Here is a 22,904-nt window from a genome sequence, read left to right as displayed (position 1 = left end):
ATAACACTGCTGAGATAAATTTCAGATTAATATCGCTAAGGTACATTTAAGATTAGCGCTGGTGAGATAATTGCAATATTAACTCTTCTGAGATAAATTTATGATTAGCACTGCTGAGATAAATTTAATAACACCGCTTAAATAAATGTAATTTTAGCACTGCTGAGATAAATTTCTGATCAACCTCGTTGAGATAAATTTATGATTAACACTGCTAAGAAATTCTGGATTATCACTGCTGACATAAATTTAATATTAACACTGCTGACAAATTTAACATTAACACTACTGAGAATTTATGATTTACACTGCTGAGATAAATTTAGGATTAGCACTGCTGAGAAATTTAATATTAACACTGCTGACAAAGTTATGATTATCACTTCTGAGATAAATTTAATAGCACTGCTTAAATAAATGTAATATTAACATTGCTGAGATACATTTAAGATTAACACTGCTCAGATAAATTTCAGATTAGCACTGTTGAGAGACATTTTGGATTGGCACTGCTTACTGAGGTAAACTTATGATTAGCACTGCTAAGATAAATTTAATATTAACACTGCTGAGAAATTTATGATTAGCGCTATTGAGATACATTTATTATTTGAACTGCTGAGAATTTAATATTAACACTGCTGAGAAATTTAATATTAACACTCTTGAGAAATTTATGAGTAGCACTGCTGAGATAAATTTAATATTAACACTGCTGAGGTAAATTTATGATCACTGTTGAGGTAAATGTCATATTAACACTGTTGAGATTAATTTAATATTAACATTGCTTAAATAAATGTCATATTAACATTGCTGAAAAAAAAAATTAAGATTAGTTCTGCTGAGGTGAATTTTTGATTAGCACTGCTGAGAGAAATTTAGGATTAGCGCTGCTGAGAAAGTTATGATCACTGCTCAGATGAATTTAATATTAACATTGCTGAGATTAATTTTATATTAACATTGCTGAGATAAAATTAAGATTAGTTCTGCTGAGGTGAATTTCTGATTAGCACTGCTGAGAGAAATTTAGGATTAGCGCTGCTGAGAAAGTTATGATCACTGCTCAGATGAATTTAATAACACTGCTGAGATAAATTTAATATTAACACTTGAGAAATTTAATATTAACACTGCTGAGGTAAACCTATGATTAGCACTGCTAAGATAAAGTTATGATCACTGCTCAGATAAATGTAATATTAACACTGTTGAGATTAAATATTAACACTGCTTAAATAAATGTCATATTAACATTGCTGAGATAAAATTATGATTAGCATTGCTGAGATAAAATTATGATTAGCACTGCTGAGATAAATTTAATATTAACACTGCTTAAATAAATGTCATATTAACATTGCTGACATAAAATTAAGATTAGCTCTGCTGAGGTGAATTTCTGATTAGCACTGCTGAGGTGAATTTAATATTAACACTGCTTAAATAAATGTAAGATTAATACCGCTAAGGTACATTTAAGATGGTGAGACGCATTTAATATTAACATTGCTGAGATAAATTTATGATTAGCACTGCTGAGAAAGTTATGATCACTGCTCAGATCAATTTAATATTAACACTGCTGAGATTAATTTATGATTAGCACTGCTGAGGTAAACTGACGATTAGCACTGCTAAGGTAAACTTATGATCACTGCTCAGATGAATTTAATATTAACACTGCTGAGATAAATTTATGATTAGCACTGCTGAGATCAATTTATGATTAGCACTGCTGGGATAAATTTAATATTAACACTGCTTAAATAAATGTCAAATTAACATTGCTGAGAAAATTAAAATAAGCTCTGGTGAGGTAAATTTCTGATTAGCACTGCTAAGATGAATTTATTTTTATTAACACTATTGAGATAAAATTATGATTAGCATTGCTGAGAAAATTAATAATTAAATTAATATTAACATGGCTGAGAAATTTCAGATTAACACTGCTGAGATAAATTTAGGATTAGCACTGCTGAGGTAAATTTCTGATCAACACTGCTGAGGTAAATATAAGATTAGCACTGCTGAGAAAGTTATGATCACTGCTCAGATGAATTTAATATTAACACTGATTAGATTAATTTCAGATTAGCACTGCTGAGAAATATCAGATTAGCACTGCTGTGGTAAATGTATGATTAGCACTGCTGAGAAATTTCAGATCAATACTGCTGAGATAAATCTAAGATTAGCACTGCTGAGAATTTAATATTTAGCACTATTGAGAAATTTAACATTAACACTGCGGAGATAAATTTCTCAGCAGTGCTAATCCTAAATTTCTCTCAGCAGTTCAAATAATAAATGTATCTCAATAGTGCTAATCATAATCATAAATTTAGGATTAGCACTATTGAGATACATGTATTACTTGAACTGCTGAGATTAATGTAAGATTATTAACACTGCTGGGTCAGGACTGGTTAGGACAATGACGGGTGAACACTCGCGGTGCGATGCAAGACTTTATTAAACCAAACAGGGGAAACAAGAATGCAGCAATAACAAGAAAGAATAAATAAACCAAACAAACGAGACAAACTAACATGAGCTGAACCTGAAAGCCACCTGAGGGCCGGTTGGGAGTCAGGCGAGATAGTGAAGGACAGATCAGACGGAGCACCGCGCTCGGATTGGCCGAATCCTCAAGACCCCCAACCTGCAGACCCTGAAGAGATCTACTCCTGAACGAGGACAGACTCTCATCCAAAGTCCTCGAGAGAAAACACCATAGACGAACATGAACATGAACATGAACATGAACATGAAGATGAAGACAACCAGACAGCTTGAAGTAGCGAGTATAATTCTCGGAGAGGAGGAGCTCGCTTTAGCTCCCTATAAACCCCCCAGCTCCCAGGTGACCCTAATCGCAACACATTACACAGGATAATGAAGCCCACCTGGACTAGACAGAAAACATGGAGTCCTACATAAATGACTGTCAACATAAAAGTCCTGGACCTTGAAGCCTGTGGACCTGACAAAGCACTGCTGAGATATATTTAATATTAATACTGCTGAGATATATTTAATATTAATACTGCTGAGATATATTTAATAGTAATACTGCTGAGATAAATGTAATATTAATACTGCTGAGATAAATGTAATATTAATACTGCTGAGAAAAAAATAATATTAACACTACTGATATAAAATTAATATTAATATTGCTGAGATATTTTTAATATTAACACTGCTGAGATAAAATTAATATTAACACTGCTGAGATATATTTAATATTAACACTGCTGAGATAAACGTAAGATTAAAGTCATTTTTCTGGAACGATCTTCTCCAGGAGGTCTATGAACTGATTAGCTTCCAGCAGATGGAGATGAAGCTCCAGCAAGCGGAACTGAATTTCCGGTCTGAAGCAGACAGGACTTATGTAGTGAAGGTAAAGGGAGCAGTGGGAGACAGTGGGAGTAGAAGTTCTGATTTACAGCTCTGTAGTTTTTAAAGCGGGTTTTTTTCTGCTTCACTGTTTAATCATCTCATTTTAGCTCCACTTTTTAGCTCTTCACCTTCTCTTGAGTTTGTGTGAATTATTGTTTATTATTGTAAGTCCATTGTTAATCCTCCTCCTCCTTCTACTAATAATAACAATAATAATAAAAGTGGAAATAAATAAGTATGAATTGCAGTTTGAAATCTAGAGGTGAAACATTAAGATGAAATATAATATAATATTTTTAATATAATAAAGTGCTGCTACTACTTTTTTGCTATAATTTTTACAGGGATAAGGACAGATATTTGAAAGAGACATTACATTGTAAACAGGTCTGTATGTGTTATGATCTATATTTATAATATATTTTATTTGAGATTTCAGAATCTTACATTTTGGAGCATCACTGTAAAGATTTGATTGCATTTAGCAACAAGGGCATTGGTGCGGTCAGAATATTGGATGATCATCACCCAACCTCATCCCCAACTGAAAGATTAAAGTTTCCCCAGCTCATCCCAGAAGTAATGGGCACCGTTTACCATTCACTGGCCACTGAATGTTATTAGTTGCACCATTTTCCATGTTTTCAGCTCACACTAATCGTACAGTATACTTTACATAATAAAGTATGCAGAGAAACAGGAGGACTACAATCTGTAATTCTAGAACTACAAAGTTCTCCTACAGTGGGGAAAAAAAGTATTTAGTCAGTCACCAATTGTGCAAGTTCTCCCACTTAAAAAAATGAGAGGCGCCTGTAATTGACATCATAGGTAGACCTTAACTATGAGAGACAAAATGAGAAAAAAAATTCTGAAAATCACATCACATAAAGAATTTATTAGACCCAGGGAATTGAAGTACACTGAGATGCTGTAGCTGTCGTCTCGCAGCTTACACGCGATCACTCAGGTTTGTTGACGGTGGAGCAGATGGGTCCTCCCAAGGTTTCTTCCTCCAGCTCTGAGGGAGTTTTTCCTTGCCACTGTTGCCGTTAGCTTGCTCATTGGGGGTCTTTGATTCGTTATTTCTTCTGTGTCTCTCTTTTATTAATCACTATTTATGTAAAGCTGCTTTGTGACGACAACAGTTGTAAAAAGCGCAATACAAATAAATCTCAGCACTCCGTGCTGTCTGTGCTTTCATCAAGCGCTAATGAAAAGGTGATGTAGTTGCGCGTCTCTGCGGCCAGCTGTGTTGCCAGGTTTCCTGCAAGTTCCCTAATTCTCTGGTCGGGACACAGCTGCTCACAGACCTTCAGCATACACTGCTTCAAAAATGCACCATCTGAAAAAGACTTAGATGCGCGAGCGATTTCTTCAGCTACAATAAAGCCAGCTTTCACAGCTGCGTTGTTTTGGGCCGTAGCTCTTGTGAACATATTCTGCTGCGATCGCAGTTTGCCTTTTAATTCTTGTACAATTTGTTGCTTTTCTTGAAGGCTAACTTTGGCATACTTAGCTCCGTGTTTGGTATCAAAGTGCCGACGTAAATTGTACTCCTTGACAACTGCCACCGCCTCATAACACAAAAGACATACCGTTTTTTTTCTCCTTGAAGCACAAACATGTATTCGCCTTCCCATCTCTCTTGAAACTGTCTTCCATCGGCATCAATTTTTCTTTTCCTGGACATTTTGGACAATATTTGTAGCTATTTCTTAATTCCACTTGTTGAAAAAAATCACATCAAAAAAGGATACACTGTAATCTAGTGGTGAAATGCCGTCACTTGGCGGGCAACAGAGGAAAACAACTCAACACACTTTTAATCAACAATTATAGGACTTCAGTGGTTTCAGTGGTTAAAAATGTTTGAATGTTGTTTTCTGGTCTTTCAGGCAGGAATAATCTTTATTTAGCAGAAGAAATTGTTACATAAATGAATATGATGTATTGTGTCGAGAATGATGCACAATCAGGATTGTGGTGTGATTCTGAAGGGGCCGCATGGCACTTCCAAGCTTTTGCTTTCCCTTTTTGGCGAAATTGATACACGGATTGGACCATGTATCAAAAGGGCCGATGGTAGCAACAGCGAACAAACACTGGTTGGCGCCAGGTTTTTCAACGTTTGCAGAAAAGTTTTGCAAATCCTGAGTCATTTGTATGAACATAACATAGGGAAAATGACACGACAGCTCAATCGGCACATCCTACTCCAAATTTTCCATTTGAACACATTATGATTGACTTCATTGAGCTAACACCATGCCAAAATTACTGGTATTGTCTGATAATCATTGTTCAGCAAATGTCCAGAGTGCTTTCCATGTGGAAAACAAGACACACTCGCAGTAGCAAAATGCTTGCTAAGGGAAGTAATTACTAGAGTACTTCCTTTGGAGTTCCAGTAAAAATTTCATCAGACAATGGCAAGCACTTTTAGAACAAACTGATCCAACATCTTTCTGGTGCTTTGAAAATTGATTTGAAAACACATTGCGCTTATCATCCGCAGTCGGCTGGTGCATGGGAAAGTCTAAACCAGACCATCAAATAATTCAAACCGCCAAACAGGACTGAGCCCAATGGAAGTATTATGTGGTTTTCCTAACCTTTCTCTTTACAGGCCAGTTGAATGCTCTCTACAGCAGGTCGATGATCACATGATTGATTATATGAGTGCACTGTGCAAAACTCTTCAGTCTATTCATTCACAGGTGAAAGAGGTGTTGCCAGTGAGTGCTGAGGGTCCTCTACACTCTGTGAAAGTCGGTGACTGGGTGGTAGTGAAAACCTATCGAAGGAAGGCTCATGGATCCACTGCTCACATTGCAAGAGAGAGACTGTTCCAGACAGCTTTGTGTCTAAAACTGAAGATCCAGGTGATCAGGTGACGTGCTAGTAACCTCTCCCTGTTATGCCCAACGTCTCCTATGTAGTGCAAAACTCCACTAGGCAGAAGACGGTTGTTTCCATGCCATGGAAACCAACGCTGGCCCGGAGTAGTGGCCCAGAAGCAGATGCTTGTCGACAAGTTTGCTGTTGTTTCCACTGTTTTCCGTCTAGTGTGTTAAAATTTTCTTTAGGGAAACAGACAGGACTTTGACCTTTGTGTTACACTTGTTCTTACTTATACTTCGCTCTCTCCTATCTTTATGAACAATTGTATTAGATTTTATGACATGTAGAGGTCATTGGAATCGTGGACATAGATCTAAATTCAGATCAACTAGTTCTGAACAGTTAGAATCTTTGTTTGACATTTTATGTTTAAAGGGCGGAAATGTGGTTTTGAGATCATAGTAGTACATAGTCAGGTGATCTATTATCTCTCACATATACCATATGTATTTCATTTCATCATCATTCTCTTAGTAAATTATATCCAGGCTAACATACTACTAGACTTACGCACTTAATCAAAACTTTCGGGTGGACTTTTACTGCTCCATATGAAGGAGACCACAAATCAGTTACTCCCCTTCAGCCGGAGTGGAACAAACTAGCTACTCCTCCGATCCCAAGTGTAGACCTTATCTGTTTTCTCTATGCTGGCCACAGTGAGTTATTGTTCGAGTGACCTCGAAGTTGCATACCAACTCGTTTGGGTATCTCCAGGTGTGAGGGGCTTCTAAAAAACATATTTGAGCTTCCTTCCTCTTCATTAAATATGCATGTATGTTAACACCCTTTTGTTTATTCATATCACAGTTAGGTGTAACCAATGCGCTTCAATAACTTCTTTGTCTTCTGTGAATCAATGGAAAGTGACAACACCCCTTTGGGAAGATATATATGACCTTTTGTAACTTGGTCAACCTTCAGAGATCTCGGAGTATTTGCCAGGAGCTTCTCCCCGGCCAAAAGCTTTTCAATAAATATATTACTTTGGAGCATTAATAGTGATTTCTGCTTATTTAAAAAATGTCCACCATGGCTTAGTGTCAGTTTTAGGTTCAGCTCAGATTTAGACTTGATTTAAAGTTAGGCTTGACATCAGTTTTAGGTTCAGCTGAGGTTTAGGCTTGATTTGAAGTTAGGCTTAGTGTCAGTTTTAGGTTCAGCTCAGGTTAGGCTTGATTAAAAGTTAGGCCTGACATCAGTTTTAGGTTCAGCTGAGGTTTAGGCTGGATTTAAAGTTAGGCTTGACATCGGTTTTAGGTTCAGCTGAGGTTTAGGCTGGATTTAAAGTTAGGCTTAGTGTCAGTTTTAGGTTCAGCTGAGGTTTAGAGTTGATTTAAAGTTAGGCTTAGTGTCAGTTTTAGATTCAGTTGAGGTTTAGGCTATTTTAAGCAGACCTTTGTAGGAAGATAAAGTAATGGGAGGTAAAATACTGGACAGATCAGGTGGTTATAGGAGAAGACTTTATTGTAGTTCCAGACGACTCAGTTGACCATCTTCCCTCTAGAGGGCAGCAGCATCTTTTTGATTATATTTTCAATAACTTAGTCTCCAATACTCCTTTAACTGATCACTGTTCAGTTCCCTTCTTCCTCTCTTTGAACAAATGTAAATCACCTTTGAATTCAATTAGGAAATTTAATAGTAACCTTTTGCTTAATTGAAGATATTTCACTACTGGAAATTTCACCTTTGAACAAATGGGAGTGGTTTAAATGCAATGTTGGAGCAGCAGCAATTAGGACAGTATGCTTCTAAACAGATGAGGGTCCAACACTCACAACAGACACACACAGACTCGTTCAGCATTGATTAGGAAGTGAATATGGGTTGAATGCAGTGTATTAAGCTTAGCCTGTAGCTCAGCTAGTCTGTGCTGCAGCATGACTGAGGAGACAGAGGCTGCTTCTCTTTAGTGAACTGCATCTCTTCATTTCATTTAGACGGGCTGGAGCACGGTCGAGGAGAAGAACCAGGCTGAACCAGCAGACGGAGTCCAGCCTGTTTCTCTGTGCAGCTGGACACAACGCAGAGTCGTGGACGGGTATCCCGGATGTAAAGAGGACCGGCTACATTTATACACTGATCCATTAATCAAGACTTTTATCTTAGATTTTGTCTGAATAACTTAATACTTTTGTCTCAGTCCCTCTGACGCCCACTTTCCAGAATGTGTGAAAGTGTGTAAAACAGAAAGAAGAGAGAGACATTTTTAGGTCAAATAGTAAGTAAATTAATAAGAATGAGAATTATATCAGTGGTATATTAATTTAATTTTGAAAATATCAAATTGACATTTCCGTTGTATTAAAGGTGTAGTTGTATTAAACGACAGAAACGGTCATTGTAGGAGATTAAACTAGACGCTAGGTGGCAGCATGGAGTCAGGAGTCAAATGCTTCAACAGCACTGAACTGTGTTAATACTCTGAAAAGCTTCTCAGTGAGCATCTCTACACCAAAGCTGCTCAAGTACTTCAAGTACATCGCTGCGCTAATGGTGCCCCCTGTGGAGAGTCTTAAGCTCGCGGGAGCCATTACAGCACAGTGTGTAATAAAAACAATCAAAATTTCTAAAGAATTTCATTTTTAAAGCATAAAGGAAAATGATATTACTCTCCAGTGTAAATTAGACTTTCCAGCAGTAAATATTCACTCAGCTTCTAGTTAAAGAAATATTTGAAGGAAACAGTGGCGTACACCACCCAACCTAACCCCTCATATGAGTCGTGTTTTATGTTAAATTAAATATAGGAAATGTTACACAAGGAACGACAACAAATATTTACCATCTCACCCTGAATGTCACGAGAAGCGCCGGGAAGCGAGTCTTTATACAAGGAAGCTGTTACTGACATATAATGATCGCTAGATGGCGATTCTTCCACGCATCATTCAGTTGGGTGTAGAGACTCTCGATATGCCGGGTGAGTTTAAACTGTTCACTGGATGTTCAAAAATATTATTATAATTAAAAATATATTAAATAATCATAGTAATAAAAAAATAATAATAATCATATACATAAGAATAATCAGTGTAATTACAAATTACAAAAGTATATTTAAGTATTAAATAATTGTTTACCATTGTCTACAGAATATTGGTTCTGAAAGATGCCAATGCCCCCTACTGTTACCATAAAGCTATAACTGTCAAGCCCTCGTTATCGTGCCCTCCCCCGGGGCGATCCCGAGCCGCTGCCCACAGGCCCAAATAGGGACTTCCTGATCGTGTCTGTTTATTTGTGTTGATTCATTGTTCATGTGTTTCACCTGGGACTGGGTGTACTAAAGAAGTGTAGTTCCCTTTGTTCTCTGCCGTGAATTGACTCGACCGGAATCCCTGTAACGCTCTGGGATTCATCACGCGTTACGGCCGTGTTCAGCTCAGCTCTAGGTTTTAGTTATTAACTTTCTGTTGTACCTGGTTTGGTAATTTTTATCATTAATGTTTAAAACAGTCTGGCCAGAGGAGGATGGGTCCCCCTTGTGAGTCTTGGTTCCTCCCAAGGTTTCTTCCTCCAGCTCTGAGGGAGTTTTTCCTTGCCACTGTCGCCGTTGGCTTGCTCACGGGGGTCTTTGACGCTTCATGTTATTTCTTCTTTCTTCTCTGTCTCTGTTCTTTATTAAGTAATAATTATGTAAAGCTGCTTTGTGACGACAACAGTTGTAAAAAGCGCTATACAAATAAATTTGACTTGACTTGACTGTGACGCTCTGGGATTCATCACGCGTTACGGCCGTGTTCAGCTCAGCTCTAGTTTTGCAGTCCATGTTTAGGAGAGATTCTCCATCTGACTCGGAGGCAAGCGAGGTACGTTCGCTTCCTGCTCAGGTTCCAAGGCGACCTACATTTTAGGCAGTACTCTGCAGGTTCAGGTTAGGTCTGCCCTGCTTTCTAGTCTGGCAGCTGGCTCTCCAGCTACCCCTGTGTGTTTACGATATCATAGTCTGTTTCGAGAGGCAAGCGTGTTACATTCGCTTCCTGCTCAGGTTCCAAGGCGACCTACGTTTTAGTACTCTGCAGGTTCAGGTTAGGTCGGCCTTGCTTGCTGGTCTAGCGGCTAGTTCCCCAGCTACCTTCGTTTGTACACAGAGCTCAGCTCTGTCCTTAGTTTTGTATCTCCCCTCTCTGCCCAAGCGAGGCTTGTGGCTTTGTGTTTATCGCCCCTTTAGTTCTCCCCTCGTTTCACTCTCGTTCAGCTCCCTGCTTCTCCCAGTCCCGGGTTTGTTTTGTTCGCCATCTGATTTGTGGTGTTTTGGTTCTGTTCATGGTTTTGCCCATGTTGCTGCACTTTGCTGTTCATATCTCTTTGTTTTGTATTTGGTTAATAAAGTATCATGCTTTGATTTCCATCTCTGCGAGTGTTCATCCCTTCAGGTCTGGCCGTACACGCTATGACAATAACATTAACAGGTGAATGTCATTCTTTATTTTTAGCTTATTTATTGAGATTTTCATTTGTTGTATTTAATAATTAATTTATAATAATTTATTAAAGAAAGATGAGAGAGGCCTGTAATTTTCATCATAGGTACACTTCAACTATAATCCAGGAAATCACATTGTAGGATGTGTAAAGAATTTATTTGTAAATTTTGGTGGAAAATAAGTATTTGGTCAATAACAAAGGTTCAACTCAAAACTTTGTAACATAACCTTTGTTGGCAATGACAGGTCAAATGTTTCCTGTCTTCACCAGGTTTGCACACACTGTAGCTGGTATATTCAGCATGATTAAAAAACCACATGTATCCAGGATGTACTTGGATTACCTGGATGTCATGCAAGCTAGCAGACCAAGAAGCATCCTGGTCAATAAGACACACAGAGCTTCCATTAACTTCTGTTATTAGACTGTACTATTACACTGCATAGTGTTAGAAGGGTGAGCTGAACTGTATTGATTACTTAAGTGCTGATTTAACACTGGGAACTTTACTGTGCATGTAGTCTTTATAAGTCAGAAGTCAGAGGTTTCTTAATAACAAAAACTAACTGGCACCATTAATGATCAGAGACTAATCACATTCCTTTAACAGACGCCCTGGAGAGCCCAAACCTCACCCTAAACACCTCAAACTCGTCTCACCTGGGGAAGCAGTCCAGTACAGCTGTGACCACTGTAACATCTTATACAAATCACACAGGAGCAACTCCATCAGCATCACTGTGGGTAAGAGCACAGAGAATGGCTTTATAATAAGCTCATCTGACTGCAGTAGTAGTAGCAGCATTCTGTAATCATATGTGAGCAGCACGGATTGCTACTGGCTGTCTAAAAACGTCCATAAAAAAAAAAGTGTGCCACTACCGGATTCACACCCAGCCAGTTTTGTGCTTAGCATGTGCTGCTCTGTTTAGAGAACAGGTATGGACTATATGAAGTTATAAGAACCAATGAAAATTAAAGAGAATATTATATATATATATATATATATATATATATATATATATATATATATATATATATCAAGAATTCTGTGATTTACACTATATGGACAAAAGTATTTGGACACCTGCTCATTCATTGTTTCTTCTAAATGAAGGATATAAAAAAGTATTTATCCTGCTTTTGTTGGAGTAACTGTCTCTACTGTTCAGGGAAGAAGGCTTTCTACTAGAGTTTGGAGGAGCATTGCTGTGAGGATTTGATTGCATTCAGTGACAAGAGCGTTAGTGAGGTCAGGATGTTGGATGATCACCACCCCACCACCTCAACTATTAGATGGAGCACCACCATAATTCAGCTCAATGCTGGGTGGTTTTATACCCCTCTAACCCACGCCTGACATCAGGCATGGCGCAAGAAGGTTCATGTTTACTATCTGCTCCATAAAAAGTGTCCTATTCTAATGGCAGTACTTTTCTACAAGCACTAGACAAGCTGCGTGCTGTTTGCACATCTGTGTCAGAAATGGGTGCACCTTAAAGATGCTGAATTCAGTCATTAGAAGGTGTGTCAACAAACATTTGGTCATTGGCCATTATCTATTTTTAGTAGAGCAACTTAACTGGTATCTGTCTGTCTGTCATCAGCTCACAAACAGTAGCTTCCACAGAGAACTGCTGTATGTGTGAACAGCCACTGTGGGTGAGCTGCTGCAATCACAATGTGGCCTGTGTGAATGTTGTACCAGTTTACAGCTACTGATACCAGTTCCTCTTCTTTTCCAGTGAATTTGCTGCAGCCCAACATCTCCTTCAGTGCTTCACCAGTGCTTCACTGGTGGCTTGAAGGGCCTGAAGTGACCAGGAGCTACAGCTCCATCATCTGCTCCGTTCAACCGCAGTATCCAGGAGGCTCCTTCCACCTGGAGTTCAGTGGTGAATCCAGCATCACCAAAACTCAGTCAGCTGTTAACCACTCAACCACCTTCTCCTTCCCTGAGGCTGATTATGTCCACCAGGGAAACTACAGCTGTGTTTATGAAGTAACTGTGTCTTCACGCTCTTTTAGATCCTCCAACACGGAACTCTTGGCCGTCACTGTGAAAGTTACAGTAATAAGATGAGCTCATCGTTTTTCTGGACTAGTTCTCCTGAAGTGTAAATGTTCTGACAGTAATTTCTCCCTCAGTATCGTTGGTTCCCATCATCTTTTTTTTTAGCAGCAGCAGCAGGACTGTTACTCGTATCAGTGCCGATCATTGTTTTCCTCAAAGGGAGAAATAAGCAAAAACTGCAGAAAGCTGAGAAGACGTATCGTAGACACTGTGAGTACTTTCTGTTCAGAGGACAGTTTACTGAGGTACATTGAAACTCACAGAAGGTAAACAGAGAGTAGATACACATGTCCAAATGTTTGTGGACACCTGCTCATTCATTATTTCTTTTGAAATCAAGGTTATTAAAAAGTATCTTATTTTCTTCTCTGCAGAACGAGCATGGATGTGAGGATTACCACCCCACCTCATCCCAAACTCCCCAACTCATCCCAAAACTAATGGATGAAGCATCATCCATTATATTTTGAAGACATTTTACAAAATCTATAAGAAATCACAAAAAGAAACATTCTTCTTGCAGACTACTTTGTTGAGTTGTTGTGGATCTCTATATTGAGAAGAAACAATGAGCATGAGCAGGTGTCCCAATACTTTTGTCCATATAGTGTACCTAGGTACTGTGTAGAATGCCTTTTGGTAAAAATATACTGAAAAACTATAAAAATAAATAAAAAATAAAAAAATTTAACCAGGCAAGGAACCATGTAAAATGGTGTCATGGTTTTATAAAGAGGCCTTTAAGAAAACCCTTGTTTAAAGTGTAGAGAAATGTGCTGCTGTAAAAGATGGTTAACCACTGAAAAGATGTATTTATTTATTTATTAATTTATCTCTCCACACAATTCTTCAGGTGCCAGAGCCCCGGCGGAAAATGAGGAGACTGAGGGGGAGGAGGATGATGATTATGAAAAAGCAGAAATCGCTCTTAAACAAAGAGAGGACTCTAATCTGGTGCATCCTGTTACACTTAATAGTCTAATGCCTCTCTGGTTCGTCCGACTGGAATCTGATTGCTTAGTGGGATGAAATCTGCTAATTCACTCTTTTCCCAGTAAAGGGAGGGGATTTGGTTCTACTGGGAGGGACTTTGGATGTACGGAGAGGAGTTACGCTTGTACTGGTGGTGGTTTTGTTTGTACTCGCAAGACTTTTAATTGTACTGGGAAGAGTTCTGATTGTACTGGAAGGAATTCTGGTTGTCCTGGGAGGAGTTTGGGTTGTACTGGGAGGAATTCTGGTTGTACTGGGAGGAGTTGGGGTTGTACTGAACCAGGTGTAAGAGAATTAAAGAACTCTGGAATTAGAGATGGAGGAATTCTGGTGGCTTTTGCTTTGTGGGAGAAGACCAGACCCTCCTCTGAAAAGTGAAGCTAGGACTGAGAGATGTGGCAGAGTTAAAGGAAAGTGAATTGCTACATAAGGTGGTTTTAAGCTTTTTCATATTTCTCATATTTTAACTGTATTGTGACTCAATTATTCTGTAGGAGAAAAACACAGGATCAGGATCACCTGTTTGAGGAAGAAGATGGAGGTGAAGATGAAGATGATAATAATGAAAGTGGAGAAACAATTCTTCCAGAGAAAAAAAGATTTGGTGACTCTGATGATGACTACATCAATGTAGATGCTGATGTGGGAAAACCAGCATTGGAAAATCAGCAGCAGGTGAATGTTTATGTAAGCTGTCAGTACTGGTTATAATATTGGAAATGGACTTATTTTCCCATCTTTCAGGTTCCTGCCCACTTTGTAGTTCACATAACATTGACATTTTGTGGCTAAAATTGTGTCGTAAACCAGTTTTTCATTTGTGTGTTCTTATATGATCATCCTGTAGATGCCAAACACACACACGACTGCCCATGTGGAGATTGAGATGGATGATGAAGATTATTATGAGAACTCAGAGGATTCAGAGTTCTCTGATGAGGACTACATTAATGTAAACTAGAGAAAAGTCAGGAGGCCTTCATACACATTCAGCCACTAAGCTCAGAGGAGCAGCAGAGTTGATTAGACCCTCTTCCTGTCCCTCTCCGGCTGAGTGCAGAAACCTTGAATGTTGCTGCTTCTTCCTACCCATCCAGCTCCTCTCCTGGAGACTGCTTTTATGACGCTATCTTTCTGGCTGTCCCAAAACCATCTCAACCAAAGGTGTTCCCCTGGATTCAGGTCTTGTGACTGGGAAGAACCAGTAGTGAAGAACACAGAACCCATTGTCATGAAACCACTTTGAGAGACGTCTTGCTGGAGGTAGCCTTTAGAAGATGGGAAACTGTGGTCACGAAGGGATGCACATGGTCAACATGGGGATGCAACAACACATTCAAGAGAATATTGATTGGTATGAACGGCCCAAAGTCAACCAAAAAAACCTTCTCCACACCATTACACCTCCTCCACCAGCCTAGAATGTTCACACAAGGTAGGTTGGGTCTATGGATTCATCCTGTTTGTGCTAAATTCTGACCCTCCTATCTGTAGTGTTCCTCAGCAGAATTCCAGACTCCTCAGACTAGGCTACGTTACTCCAGTGGTGCAGTGTTGGTGAGCCTGTGCTGAGCCACTGCAGCCTCAGCTTTCTGTTCTTGGCTGACAGAAGAGGAACCTGACGTAATCTTCTGCTGTAGCTCCTCCATCCACCTCACCTGAGACACTGTTCTGCTCTCCACAGCTGTACAGAGTGATTCTCTGAGTCACTGTAGCCTTTCTGTCAGCTCCAACCAGTCTGACCATCCTCTGTTGACCCTCTCCTAGTAACAATGTGTTTCCGTCTGCTGAACTGGATGTGTTTTCTTTATTAAATCTCTGACTGTCTCAATTCCAGAAGAGGTGAGGAAAGCTTCTTCGAGCACCTGCTGAAACACTTTCTAGTGACAGATGTGAGTAACTAGGGCAGCGTCACTGCTCACACATTCAGACAGGGGGGACAGTGTGGAGGAGGCCGGCTGTGGTTTCCCTTCTGAGCTTTGCATGTGCTGCTATGTTGTTGATGCTCGGTGTAAAACATTAAGGAAAGGCCACACAAATACAAATCAGCTGGCCCTCCAGTTGGCTACCTGGAGAACTAGGGGCATGTCTGCAAGTGATTGCTGTGATTGTCTGAGTTCATCAACAGTCAAAATCAGTTCTGATCTGAATCAGCTCCACTATAGAAAGGAAGCAGTAGGAAGGAAGGGTGAGAACAGGAGCAGCAAGTGGGTAAAATAAGAGTTTTTAAAGTCGGCACAGACAGCAGTTTAACCTTAAGGCCACTACGTATTACTAATGCTGAGAGAATGGCAGTGGACACTAGTAATCTGTTTATTACGAGTGTCCACTGTAATACACTGTAATACACACACTCACACCTAGGGGGCACCATAGCCAATTTAGCATAGCCAATTCACTTACCATGTATTGTGGGAGGAAACCAGAGCAACCGGAGGAAAACCACACAGAGATGGGGAGAACACACCAAACTCCTCACAGAGACCAGAGCAGGAAAAGGTTCTACAGGGAGGTTCTATGGGGATGTTCTATAAGGTTCTATGGGGTGAGTTCTATAAGGTTTTAAGGGGAGGTTCTAAGGTGAGATTCTAAAAGGTTTTATGGGGAGGATCTATGGGGTAAGTTCTATGGGGAGGTTCTATGGAGTAAGTTCTATGGGGAGGTTCTATAAGGGGAGGTTCTATGGGGAGGTTCTATGGAGTAAGTTCTATGGGGAGGTTCTATAAGGGGAGGTTCTATGGGGAGGTTCTATGGGGTAAGTCATCTCTTTGAATGTCCTCAATGTTAAGGGCATAAAAAAGGAATGAATGGCGGAATGTTCAGAGATGATGTCACAATGGGCAGCTCTCCCACACGCAGCTGAGAGAACGGGAGCGGTGCCCTTTATCTCCACTGCTCTCCAGTCCTGTCTGTGCATGGAGGAGCTTCTGGACCAAGCATCAAGTGGACAAAAGTTTGTGGACAGAGATCTATTAGCCAGACATTTTGAATGAGCTAATGTACCAACTATATGCCATAGCAACACCTTAGCAACAAACACAGCAACATTACTGAGCCACAATCACTCTCTAGTTAACGATGAATAAATGTATTGATGGTAAACACTGTATATTATAATTAGCTTAACGATGATCTTAATTACCCATGTTGATCAGTAGTGTTGTGTTTATGAGCTCTGAGCTCCACTCACGTCTTTCTCCTTCTTCTCCTCCATTTCCAGTCTAACTGAAGAGGTGACGTCTGTCTCTCACGCTCTCCACGCTGAAAAAAGCACTGGAACATAGTGATGTCACAGTCAACCTGCCCCGCCCCTTAGTTACCGTTGCTAACCAGCTCCATCAGAATTCTTTATTCGCCAAGGACCAGTGCAAGGAATTTCAAGTAATGAATAAAGGACATCATTATTATTACTGTTGTTGTTGTTCATTTATAATTAACAATAATGGCGATATAAATATATTCAAATATTTAAAACTGTAAACATAACCGTTATTATTAATAGTAAAATAAATGATATAAATGAATTAATACAGTGTAATACCTGTAACTGTCAGGCCCTTGGCACGCGCTCAGCAGCCGGCTTCCCTCATTAAGCGGATCAAGGTCAGCTGGGACTGGAGCTTCTTAAGCCGTGGCTTTGTTTTCTCTCGTTGTCGTGAATCAGCTCTGTTACAGACCTCTGTAGCACTGCGCTCTACGCTCTGCTCAAAGAGGAAGTGGACCGATCCTGTCGTTGCCTGTTTGGTCTTATGTCTGTTATCCTTGTTGCTCTGTCTGCTCTGCTAATCTAAGCCCTGATGCCTCCCTGTTTCACTGAAGTCTTGCTTCTCTGTTTTTCCTTCATTGTTTTGGTTTGTTGGTTTTTCCTGCTTCCAGGTTTCTGTTCAATGTTTTTTCAACACCTCACTTGTGTTCTTTCTCCTGGCCCAAGCTCCGTCTAGTGTTCTGCTTTTGTATGATGTGTTTCTCGTTTTCCTGAATACTGCTCAGCTTCCTCCCAGTCCCAGCTGTGTTACTGTGTCCAGTTTGAGTTGTGAGGTTTTGATTTTGTTTCTGGTTCTGTGCATTAGATTGCTGTTCCCCCGGTTGTGCTTTGCTTTGTTGTGTCTGTTTACTTTTGCCCAGGTTACATTAAAGTCCTGCATCGTCCATCCCTGCAAGTGTTTCCTTGTGTTCACTGCCACGTCTGACCAGGTATGACAGTAACTAATAAATTATTTATTATCATTATTATTATTGAAAACAACTGTATCATTTAAAACATCACATCTGTAATACATAAAGGAAATTATTATTGTGGTTGTCATTATTTATTAACAATAATAACAATGGCAATATTTACATATTTAATGTGCTAAAATGCCTTAAGATGAAACGATTAGCCTCGTTAATAAGTGAGTCTATGACTGGAGCTGCTGCTGCAGATATGTCTGACCTGTAGGTGGCGCTGCTGAGTCGCTTTTCATCCTGAATCAGTGTGTGAAACTGGACTGAATTGTCTACTTATGTCTCTTTACCCTGAACTGTCTCCGTTTTGTTGTGCTTATAACCACAGTATGAGGAGGCCTGGAAAAAATGACCTTAACGTGGTTTCAGACTGACCTAAAGTGACCTTCACCTTTAAGTTCCATAATGAGTGTAAACAGTCCTTATTTCCCAACATGAACCCAGACCCAGATTCATTTGAGAAACTATGAACTGAAACTCCATGGCAGCATTTGAAAACCATTAATATGCAACATTATGGGCTGTTTAATTTAGACGTCTAATAGACTGTAGTGTCTAAACGATTAACTCCGGCATATATTAAATATAACAGCAGTTTATTAGTTCTTATCTCCTGCTCTCCGGGACCCTCACCTCACTTGGCCTTGGAGAGGCAATCTCCCCGCACCCTCCCACAAGCCTTTGTAAGGTCTAGGCCACAGAGACCAGCTACAGTTTGTTTCTCTAGTTCCAGTGCATTTAAACATTCAGTTCAAGTGAGGATGCTACAGATTTATCAATTCTTCTGTTTACAGACCGTCACTCTCCCTTTTCATGACGGTCATGAACTGAACTACATCCAGTTTTTTCACATATTTTTTTATTTTAAGATATGACTCTTCTCATCCCACTTACCACCTGGGAGTCCATGTTCAATTATTTTCCAAGTATCGGTCAATAGATGCTCTAAATTCAGTTCAGGATGAGAAGATTACAGAGAGGACGTAATGTACACGAGATAAGGGGTAAAGATAAATTTACCATAACTCTGAAAGTAAATGTGTTCCCCTTTTACTCACATACTGAATTTACATACATATGGTCACCTGAAGTAATTCATAATTAATATACTGGCCTTTGGCCAGAGTAAGATCTTCCTGTCGTGAGTATTCAATCAAAAACCTCTAATCAGCATTAGTGAACAGTTCAGTTGTTTTTTGTATTGACTTTTACTGTTGTGACTTCTACATAGCCTGGTATACATAGAGACTAAATCTATAACCACTAGACTACTATAATAACACACAAAGTAAAGTAACAGCAAATGTTACATGTATTATGATTATTATTATTAGTGAAAAATAAGGGATTAAAGACTGCACACACTGCTTTCAGAATATAGAAGAGTATATATGATATACAAGCTGACAGCCCTAGTTTCTCTAAAGCAGGAAAGTACGAGCAGTTGGCGTCATCACTCGACTATATGTTCAAAGTGTCAACAAGTAATAAATAATAGGAAAAGGGAGTGGTATTGAGACATTGGCAAAAAACAAAATAGATAAAAGGGGAAAAAAGCCTTATAAAATCAATTCAAGTTTATTTATAAAACAACGAATGTCATCACAAAGCATTTAACAGAGATCTGGGTATAAATACCTAGAATAAAACCCAGGAATAAAAACAATAAATCAATACTGAATTAAGAGAATATGGAAATGCGCCGTCAAGCCATAAAAGATGAAAACGTGAGTGAAATGTTGAAGTCCAGGCAGGTATGCATGGTCATGCAGTGAGGTGAGGATGAATCAACACGAGGCTCTAGATCAGGACAGTGGGCTGTAGGATAGTCGAGAGCCAGGTCTGGTGGTACAAGGATGGAATAGCTGGAACTGGGCATCTCAATACATGGTAGAGAGAGAGAGAGAGAGAGAGAGAGAACAGAAAGGAGGGGGGAAAACAAGGGGTTAGGAGATCCAATGGGTAGGGTGGGAGTCAGATCACGGCAAGCTTAAAACATCAACAACAAAAAAAAACAGTAAAGGTTTCAAGCACATTTAAAACACATCTTAGATAAAACAAGGCCTTGATTCACAGGGAAAGTCCTAACTACATAAACATACTCAAAAGGATTGGATACAATAAAAATGTTCCTTCCCTAAATTCAGGCCTCTTTTGCCACAGGACTTACTGTACAAATGACACGGGTAGAATTGATCAAGGTCATAACAGTAGAGACAGAATTGTGGCCAAAATACATTTGCAAAGAAACAGACATATCTACCACTCTGAGAAAAAGGCCTCGAATGAACAGGATAATACAGCAGTCTCGAGCACAAGCACTGCAATCCATATGATCAGTCCATAAACATTTTCCATTTACCAAACATGGATTTCTATCATCCCGTACAGAACAGCTCAGCCAGTTTGGATGAAACACTTTGTTTTGAACACAGAAACTCACAAGAGACATCGGTATGATTGACTAACTAAACATTAGGTGGTGCATTGTCCTTGTGTGTGAAAAAGGATAGGAACCAGATTCCTGGGGGCCTGAAAGGAGGTCAAGGGTGCACAATGTTCTGGGCCATTTTCAAGAAGAAAATTAAGAAAGGGATTTAAGAGTATGAGCAGACTGGTGTACAACCTGTAAACGTAGATTAGAAAGACAATAATAATCAGAACCTGTAATCAGATCAGGACAGAACAGTGTTAGTATGAAAACAGGCTACAGCAGCATGATTAGAATACCCCCAGAGTTGCTTCTTCTGAAGTGGGAAACTGATAGTAGTCCAGAATCCTGCAAAAGAAATGTACGTTACTGGTTGTAGGGTTTAAGAAGTTCTCCAAGATGCTGTGGGGACAAACAATCGAGAGACTCATTTCAGAAGAAGTATTTTATAATCAACATGGAATTTAACTGGAATCCAGTGCAGGGACGAGAGAATAGACACATGTGGTCACAATTTCAAGCTCTAGTGAGCAGTCAAGCCGCTGCATTCTGAACTTATTTAATGACCCTGAGCTTATTTAAAGATTTACATAAACTTCCTACCATAGCAGCATTACATTAATCCAATCTTGAGGTTATAAATCTATATACATTTAGGTGTATATAGAGGAGTGCGCGACTGAGTGAGCTCATTTGTGTTCTGTTCTGTTTTATTTTTTATATACATTTTCCTTTGACTTGTTTCATAAATTCAATATCACTGTAACTTACCTGGAAGTATTCAGCTGTGTGCTTGTGGTGAAGCGTCCTTCACATCTGCTTGAAGCCACACTACCACATCACAGCCAGCCAGCCAGAGTTGCAGGTGGACAGACAGCGAGCTACAGATTTGTAGATGGTAAAATAGAACGAGCTGCAGATGAACAGAAAAACAACCACAGAGCTGCAGATTTAAAGACAAACACAGTTGCAGACAGTCAGAGTTGGAACCAGAGTCTAAACAGAATGAACTGCAGATTTATAACCAGAGAGGTATAGATTGACAGACAGACAGACAGACAGACAGACAGAGATGCAGAAGGACCGAAAGCCAAGGGACATACATACAGTCAAACAGAGTTGCAGATGCATAGTCGGAAAAACAGCCAGCCAGCCAGCCAGCCAGAACTGCACATTGAAAGAAAATTAGCCACTAAATTGCCACACAGTCGCAGATAGACACAACCAGCCAGAGATGCAGATAGTCAGACAGTTTCACATGGATACAGCGTTTCATATGGATAAACACAGCCAGAGTTGCTGCCAGAGCCTTAGCAGGATGAATTGCAGAGTTTTAGATGGAGACAGACAGAGATGCAGAACGGTAAGCAGCCAGCGAGCCAGCCAGAGTTGCACAAGGACAGCCAGTCCAGCCACAGAATCACACATGGAAAGAAAGCCAGCCAGCCACAAAGTTGCACATGGACATGCAAACAGCGCCACACACAGTTGCAGACAGACACAGTTTAAAATGGACAGCCACCCAGTCAACCAGTTGTAGATGGACAAACAGCGAAATACACACTGCCAAACAGTCAGAAAGACAGCCATCCATTGAACTGCACATGGATAGACAGCCAGCCATCAGAGTTTAAACAGAACGCAAAAAAATTGCAGATTCATAGACAGCCAAAGAGTGCTGATGGACAGACAAGCCAGAGAGTGTTGATGGACATTCACACAGCCAAATATAGTTACAGACGCACAGTCAGAAAGACAGCCAGCCACAGAGTTGCACATGGATAAACAGTCAAAGCAGCACACAACAACAGAGACGCAGACACATAGTCAGAAAGAAAGCCATCACTGCACCTGACAGCCAGCCAAACAAAGTTGCAGAGGGATTATCATACATTTGCAGACGGATAGGGAGTTTCACATGCATAGACAGCCAGTCAGAGTAGCTGCCAGAATCTAAACAGAATGAACTGCAGCTTTATAGACAGCCAGAGAGAGGTGTAGATGGACAAAGGAACATACAGTCAAACGCATAGTCAGAAAGACTGCCAGAGTTGCACATTGACAGACAGACACTGAATTGCAAACAAATGGCCAAGCAGACAGCCACACAGGTGTAAATGAAAAGGCAACCAGAGTTTTAAATGGAGAGACAGCTAGAGATGCTAAAGAACAGGCAGCCAACCAGAGATACACATGAATAGCCAGGCAGCAAGCGTTGCACATGGACATGCAGACAGCCATAGACAGTTGCAGATGGAGTGACAGCCAACCAGCCTGCCAGAGTTGCAGATCCTAAGGGAATGAGGGCGCTGGTGAGTGGGTCTTCTAGGAGCCACAGTTAACCTATAAGGGGGGGGGGGGACACCAATAGCATTAGGATAAAGCAATTACTTACATCTAGCTTAGCTTACCAGTATACATCAACAA

General features: G+C 39.9%; 1 protein-coding gene across 1 annotated transcript in view; it reads left to right on the top strand.

Moving 5' to 3' along the window:
• LOC140565091 (uncharacterized) overlaps positions 1–22,904 on the top strand; it is a 344,799-nt gene that overhangs the window by 286,680 nt on the left and 35,215 nt on the right. The window contains exons 3-5 of the mRNA XM_072690903.1: positions 12,498–12,823; positions 14,667–14,771; positions 15,657–15,661. Coding sequence (XP_072547004.1) covers positions 12,498–12,823; positions 14,667–14,771; positions 15,657–15,661 — 436 coding nt within the window. The remainder of the gene's footprint in view (positions 1–12,497; positions 12,824–14,666; positions 14,772–15,656; positions 15,662–22,904) is intronic.

The sequence above is a fragment of the Salminus brasiliensis genome, chromosome 11 (genome assembly GCF_030463535.1).
Source record: "Salminus brasiliensis chromosome 11, fSalBra1.hap2, whole genome shotgun sequence".
NCBI classification, from domain to species: Eukaryota; Metazoa; Chordata; class Actinopteri; order Characiformes; family Bryconidae; genus Salminus; species Salminus brasiliensis.
This window is presented reverse-complemented; position numbering and strand designations above follow the sequence as displayed.